At 44.0% G+C, this 7694-nt stretch overlaps 1 protein-coding gene across 3 annotated transcripts in view; it reads left to right on the top strand.

Moving 5' to 3' along the window:
* The first annotated feature begins 6301 nt into the window (after nt 1–6301).
* Nucleotides 6302–7694, top strand: part of KITLG (KIT ligand) — a 95108-nt gene continuing 93715 nt past the window's right edge. For 2 of the 3 annotated variants that reach the window (XM_067697506.1, XM_067697508.1), the window contains exon 1: nt 6302–6521. In XM_067697506.1, coding sequence (XP_067553607.1) covers nt 6507–6521 — 15 coding nt within the window. In that variant the 5' untranslated portion in view covers nt 6302–6506. The remainder of the gene's footprint in view (nt 6522–7694) is intronic. The other variant, XM_067697505.1, reaches the window with a different exon arrangement.

Here is a 7694-nt window from a genome sequence, read left to right as displayed (position 1 = left end):
GCAGGAACAAAGGTGTCAAAGAGAAAATGTTGAGAAGTCCAATATGGCTAGTTGGAAGGAAGTGGCTAGTACAGTTGATGAGTCTAGGGAGCTACAAATGTTGTGGCCAAATTGTGGGGAGCTTCGGATTTTATTCTCTAGGTATGGAGAATCAGAATACATTTATAGACAGTGAGGTGCTGTGCCTAGATTTTTATAGATGCTACAGTAATGTTGGCAGTGATGATGAAGTAGATGGGAAGAGTATATTGGTGAAGTGGATGGGACAGGATGACATTTGATGAATATACTGCAATAGTTTAAATGAGATTCATCAGCTCTGAAGTGAGGCAGTGATAACAGAAATGAATGATACATTTTAGAGGAGATTATTGGAAGTAATTTAAAATTATTTGTTATAATTACTGGAAGTATTAAAATATTTGTCAAATGAATTAATTAATGAATAAATAATATGAGTTATTTCTGCAAAGTTGAATTAATAGTTTTAAGTGTACCAGGAAATTCTTTCTCTAAGATCCATTGGATTCCTTTTTACTCAGGTTTCTACTAGAATGTTTAAATAAGTCTATTCCTTTAGAATTTCTTGATAATCTCACTTTTTCAGTAGGTCATGATGTCTAATAACTTCTAGATTATTTGATATCCATGGATGATAATGATCTTTGTATATTATAATTATCTTCAGGAAACACTCCTTTCTTTTTTTTTTTTTTTTTTTTTGCGGTACGGGGGCCTCACACTGTTGTGGCCTCTCCCGTTGCGGAGCACAGGCTCCGGAAGCACAGGCTCAGCGGCCATGGCTCACGGGCCTAGCCGCTCTGCAGCATGTGGGATCTTCCCGGACCGGGGCACGAACCCGTATCCCCTGCATCGGCAGGCGGACTCTCAACCACTGCGCCACCAGGGAAGCCCAACACTCCTTTCTTTTTGTCAACCAAATTCCTTCTGATATGTGATCAATATTTATTAACAACACTAAATTGAACATTCTGAGTTAATATTGTAAACATCTCTAGATTTCATAAAAGAGTTAAAAAATATCTCTGATTTGACATCATACAGGCTCAACGTTTTTTCAGGAATGTAATTATTTACTGTTGTTTTTAAATTGGACCTGTGATTAATTTTTAAGCACAATGTAAAGGGAAAAGAAGGCCGACTATCAATAATTTAAGTATTTACTATCCTTGGCAATATTTTCTAACCTTTATTCTATAATCAAGAAAAAACTAAACAAATGAGTTTGATGGTATCCCCTGAATATAAGAAATTCGGGGTTTTTCAAAGAATAGTCTGTGAACGGATATCTTTCATCATTTTTAAGGCTGGCCAAACCAGACACCAATAGGATAAAGGAAACTTCACATTTTTGTAGCTTGTGGCAACTCCATAGGAAGAAGGTAATCTTTCCAATTGACTTTAGCAGGAAAATACCTCAGTGGATTCTGATTAGCCCACCTCAGGTGATATACCCATACCTCACCAATCAGGGGATTGGCCAGACCTGGATCCTAAACCAACCCCTACAGTGAGGGGGGAAGGGGAGGCAAAGCCTTGTGAATGACAATCCCTTCTGAGAGACATGGGATCATCTTGCGTGATTTCTACAAAAGAAAGTGGGATGCTAGTAGCAGAGGAAGAAGAATAGGAGAGTTGTAGAGCAGATAAAAAATCCTAACCGTTGTCCACATGCCTGGATTAGATCATGCCTTTCCACTTACCAACCGAGGGATCTTGAATAAATTACTTAACCTTATTGGTCCTTAGTTTCCTTATTTATCAAACAGAAAAATTATCTCCCTTACATGATTGTTGTGAGAAATTGTTGACGTCGTACAAGCTCTGGGCCTTATCCGATTCCTGCCTCCTGCCTGGCGTCAGTAAACTAATTGGAAAAGTATTTAAGAGATTCACTGTGTTCTGCTTACTGTACTAAACACTGAAGATAAACTAATGAGTGAGGACAGTCATAGTCAGTGACTTTAATCAAATAATCACACAAACAAATGTTTCATAAATGCTACGAAAGAGGGAATTCATACTTGAGTTTATAATAAGAGGGGAGTTGATCAAATCAGAGGTTAGGGAAAACCTGCCTGAGGAAGAGAATATAGGGAATATTGAGTTGAGATCTAAAGAATAAGAAAATATCTACTGGGTAAAGAGGAGATTTGAGCAAAGTGGTCTCTGCAGAAGCAGAAGGAAGAGTATAACCAAAGGCTCTGAAATGGGAGGGAACTCTGAGGAACAGAAAAGGTTTCTTGCCTCTGGAGCAGGGAGCACAGCACAAATTGACTTTGTAGAGGCAGGGAGGGGGCCAGACCTGGGAAGCCTTAAATTCTTTGCTTTTCTTTATTCCAAGAGCAATGAATGGCAAGCCACCAGAGTTCTCAGCACAGGAAGTTTTGTGACCAAAGAGTGATGTGTCTAACAGAGGGCAGCCAGAATGGGTGAACAAACAAGAGATGTTTCATACGCACAAGACTTACTAGATTTCCTTACTAAATTAAACCTATCTCTTAACATAAACAACAACAAATGTTAAAGCTCAAAAGAGAAAAATCTTTCCAATAATTAGATTAATCAAAAACAGCATGGTGGACCAACTAGCACTGAAAGTATGCAAGTAAAGACTAGATAATCATGGATAGACTTTCTTTCCAATGTATCAAATGTTGAACTCCCTGCACCCTATAACAGGAGCTACTTTTCTACGAGAAAAAATTCCTGATGCTTCCTATCCATTTGGGGCATAGCCCTACCTCTTGTTCACTTTTAAGTAGCTCCTGTTTTTCTTCTGCTAAGGGACTAGAGGCTGGCCTTTGTCTCCTCTCAAAGGCCTACACCGAAGGAAGATCTTTGTCTTTCTGACCCACTTCTGACCTCGTGAAGAGCTTGCCCACAGTCTGTGATTTGCATGCTACCTCTTCTAACCTCTTTGGTATCTGCTTTCATATTCTCTTCATTTTGATTTCAAGTATCATGATTATACAGCATAACTGTAGTGCATCAGTATGAAGGAAACAACAGATACAGTTATGGATGAGAAAGTCAGTGATGATATTAGTGTAGCTAGAAAGCCATTGAGCTGTGGAGGTGGGAGGAGGAGAAAGAACTGAGAGGGAGAAGAAGGGAAGGAGGGAGGAAGGGAAGCGAAGAGAGCAAGTCACTCTAGGAGGTTAGTATATGGAGTCCTGAGATGAATTATCCAGTTGATTGAAAAGAAATTGGGTTGAATTTCTGCTAGGTCTACTCCCCGGTTTCTTTAAACCTGTTCTAACCTATTAGGCTATTCCTTCTTATTGGTTTCATAAAATTAGTACAGTTAGATTGATGTTTGCCAAGCTTCAGTAATTCTACCAATGTCATGATTTTTGTCGTTATACACCTTCCTTTACTACCAGTTATATTTATTTAATGTTATACATTAAACTGCTTTTAAATTGACCCTTCAAATTTCTTTTTTTCTAAGCAATAATCAACTTGGAATCATCTGTTTGATATATGTGGGTTATACATGTATATATTATATACATTTTAAAAATACACATTTTAATTTATACTCATTTGGTAAGATAAAGATGTTCATCAGTGCAGCACCTACAGTCACCTGGGGAGCCTTTGCAGTTATGCATGCCACACTGCTAAACCCCTGATTGGTGGCAAGGTCATAGAGCCTGCAACAGAGTCTGAAATAGAATCAACCTTTCTCAAACCCGTTTCCCTTTCCATTAGACCATAATGATACATTTCAGGAGTGTAACTCCTTTGTGCATAATATATATGCAACTCTTTGGAAGATTCTGGCAGACCAAAATTACTCCTAAAGGCTGGCTGTGTTAAGATTGGGATTGGCAGAGAGGAGTCATTAGTTAAATGATTTTCCTATACCGTCGCATTTGCTTCTGTTTACAGACTTCTTTTCACTTCTGCTTAAAATGGTTTGTAGCACTGTTTCGATTGAAAGTAAAAGTAATTATTTAATACTCTGAACTTTTGGTTTTTTCAAACATTTATTTTCGTAACCATGGAGGGGGAGGTAGTCTCCTAGTCAGAGCTCTGTAGCCACTTGGAGTGAAGCACTTGATGAAGGATGCAGAGTGACATAACAAGCCCACATTTCCACTCCATGTTCTCCCTGAATTTGTTCGCTATTGAGTGTGGTGGGGAGAATAATGCACCCCTGCCACGCCCAAAGATGTCAGTGTCCTAATCCCCAGAACCTGTCAATAGGCTATCCTTAATAGCAGAGGGGAATTAAGATTGCAGATGGCATTAATGATGCTAATCAGCTGATTTAGGGAGTATAGCCTGGATTATCCAGGTGGGCCCAAGGTAATCACAAGGCCCTTAGAAGTGGAAGGAGGCAGAAGGGAAGGGCAGAGTGGGTGATGTGAGGACTCAATTCACCACAACTGACTTTGAAGAGGAATGATCCAAAAAATCTGGATAGCTTCTAGAAGCCTGGAAAGGCAAGAAAAGGAACTCTCTAGAGCTTCTATAGGGAACACAGCCCTGCCAACACTTAGCCCAGGGAGATCCATTTTGGACTCCTCACCTCCAAACCGTTAAGATAATGAATTTGTGTTGTTTAAAGCAATTAAGTTTTGGTTATTTGTTACAGCAGTGATAGAAAATTAACACAGTGAGCTTCAAATTTTACCTAGTTTCTTGTTTCTCATGGTTATAGGTTTGGCATATTCATTTTGAAAAAAGGCACACTGAACTAATTAAGGCAAATTTGGAATCCTACTCTCTTATTAAAATACCTAATTCCTAAATTTACACATTATTCTTATTTCATAGACTATTGATGTTAATGTCTAGTAAATATTTTCTTTTAAAAATTAATAAAATGCTTTTTAGTGTTCTCCAGTTATAAGAACAAATATAAAAGGGTTTTGGGGCCCGCCTGCGGCAATGAAGACACAGCACAGACTAAAAAAAAGCGGGGGGGGGGGGTGGCAGGGGCGGGGTTTGGAGAGTTAATATTTGTTTTAAGTATTTTTTAAAAGCTCTATAGGGGACTTCCCTGGTGGCACAGTGGCTAAGAATCTGCCTGCCAATGCAGGGGACACGGGTTTGATCTCTGGTCCCGGAAGATCTCACATGGCTCGCTGAGCCTGCGCTCTAGAGCCCCCGAGGCACAACTATTGAAGCCCTGCAGGCCTAGAGCCCATGCTGCGCAACAAGAGAAGCCACCTCAATGTGAAGCCCGAGCACCGCAACCAAGAGTAGCCCCCCGATCGGGCAACTAGAGAAAGCCCACACGCAGCAGCAAAGACTCAACGAAGCCCCAAACAAAGAAACAAACAAAAAGCTGTATAGCCAGGGCTCTGGATTCAAATTAAGTTCTGTCATTTCCTAGCTGTGGTTTGGGAAAATTGACCTAAGACTGTTTCATCAGCTATAAACTGGGAATAAAAATGACAGGGCCTATACAATAGATTTATGGAAAAGATTTGATGAGATAATCTCTGTAAAGTACTTAGTACGGCGCCTGGTATGTAATTAAGTGCATCATATAATGGTTTTATCTACTATTATTGTTGTTGCATTATCTTTCCGACTCCAAAACCTTCTCCAGCAAAAAAGTACAGTTTTCAAAACTCTGGCTGGGTTGGTGATCTCCACGTTTAATAACCTATCGCTTCTCTTTCAATCTTAATTTCTAAAGAAGCAGCAGTAAACCATTCTGGAAACAGCATCTCCCTTAGCAGTATTCAATCCTGAGTCAACTGTTATTTCAATGATTAAATATTCATTCACTAAAGTAATTGTTTAAAAACAACAAGGGTAAGACAATGGCCTAACTATATAGATCCTAATTAAGCTTTAAAAACATTTCCATAAAGCAGGACGGGGCGAATTGTTTGCTAGGCCCCCAGTGACCTCTCCCACACCGCCTCTACAGAAAAGAGGGAGCTCCGGGCCCTCGCCAGCGCGCGAGGTATTTCTTCCGTCCCCCGGCGGTGCCAGGTGAGCCCCGGCGGATCTTAAGAGGCCGAGCAGGGACTCTCGACTACCCGCGTGCAGCGCGAGCGGCGGCTGCATGGTGTCCAGCTTCACCCTCGGCGCCCCCGCGCCCTGGTGGCCTCCCGGCCGTGCGCACATGGGCCCCCCGGCGTGGGGACGCGCTTGGCTTGATTTGTCCAACTCTGGTGTATTCGCGGGGCTCCGGCCGCCCTCCCGGGTCTCCCTCCCGTGGCCCAGCCCAGCCTTGCTTCCCCGGAGCTCCGGAAGGGAAGGAGGCGTGTCCGGAGTAGGCGGGAGGGAGCTGTATAAAAGTGCTGGCGGCTCCCTTACCCGGGCTTCACTCGCCGCCTCTCGCCGGGACCGGGAGCGCTCCGCGAAGCACGAGCAGTGGAGAGGGCGCTGCGCTCGGGCTACCCAATGCGTGGACTATCTGCAGCCGCTGCTCATGCAATATGCTGGAGCTCCAGAACAGCTAAACGGAGTTGCCACACCGCTGCCTGGGCTGGATCACAGCGCTGCCTTTCCTTATGAAGAAGACACAAGTGAGTAGGGCGCGTCCGGGAGCTCGCTGGCTCTCCAAGAAAATCGTGCCTGGAGGCCGGCGCGTCCCGGCCCCAAGTGCCAGGGCGTTCGGGGCTGTGCCTGCCGGAAGAGCCTGGAGGGCGCTGGGGAGGCGGGTGTGGCGTGCGAGCCCCAGCCGCCTGGCCCGGGTGAGCCTGGGAGAGGAGGAGTGGGAGTGATGAGAGGGAGCCCGTGTCAAGTTTGGAGCTGTAGCCCTTAAGTTGGGAGCTGTCAGTCGGGAGCCGCAGTTCCTGTAAGATGGAAGGATCTGTCCTTTGGCCGGAGAGTTTAAGTGATTACTGAAAGGCATGTCTTTGCACCGCAGACATTTTCCCGTGGATTTCGGGGACATTACAACAGTTCCCCACGCGCCACGCTCGCTCGCGCACCCAGATTTTTGTGCAGCCCCTGGGTGGGTACCTGGCTCGTGCGGACGCGGGTGCAGCCACTGGAACTTAGCCAACCCAGAGTTCCTTAGTGGCCGCGTTCCGCTGGCCGGAGAACCTCCCCGGCCAGCCCCGGGAAACTTGACTCCCGCGGCGTCTGCCAGGTTTGCGGCTCTAGGCAAGAGAGCTCTAAAGGGGGTAATACCTCCACATTGCACCCACTTTCTTCCATTACAGAAGAGAAAAAGTTGTTTGTGTGTGTGTTAATGGGCACCTCTGATGGTAGTTATTGAGGTAATTCCCAGTGCTGCAAAATTGTGCATTATACAGAAGCACAGTGGTAAAGCACCGTCCAGGGGTACAATTAGTTTAGTTTGTTTGTTTTCTTGCAGCAGATATCTGGATTTAGAAAGGGCCGCCACCGTACTCCCATGCACAGTTATTTTTGCCACTGCAGGTCTTACCTCCACTTACTTCTCCCCTTAGGAATTTTTCTGTTATCTGCCGCGGGTTGGGTAAGGCTGCCCTTTCACCCCCCAGAGGTGCTGTCGGAGATAGCAGTTCCTGAAGTGTGTCGAAGGGGTGGAATTGGTGGGGGAAAGGTTGGTACAGATCTTCAGTTTAGAATGTGCTGAAAATGCTTTATTTAATGACATATTTAGTGTCATATTTTAAATAGGTGTCTAGACCTGGGAAGGGTACATATTCAGAGGGGAGTATGAAGACTCGAGCCCATTGCACCCGTGTGGAAAAGGGCAGGAGGGAGGG

This window comes from Pseudorca crassidens, chromosome 11, assembly GCF_039906515.1.
Source record: "Pseudorca crassidens isolate mPseCra1 chromosome 11, mPseCra1.hap1, whole genome shotgun sequence".
NCBI classification, from domain to species: Eukaryota; Metazoa; Chordata; class Mammalia; order Artiodactyla; family Delphinidae; genus Pseudorca; species Pseudorca crassidens.
This window is presented reverse-complemented; position numbering and strand designations above follow the sequence as displayed.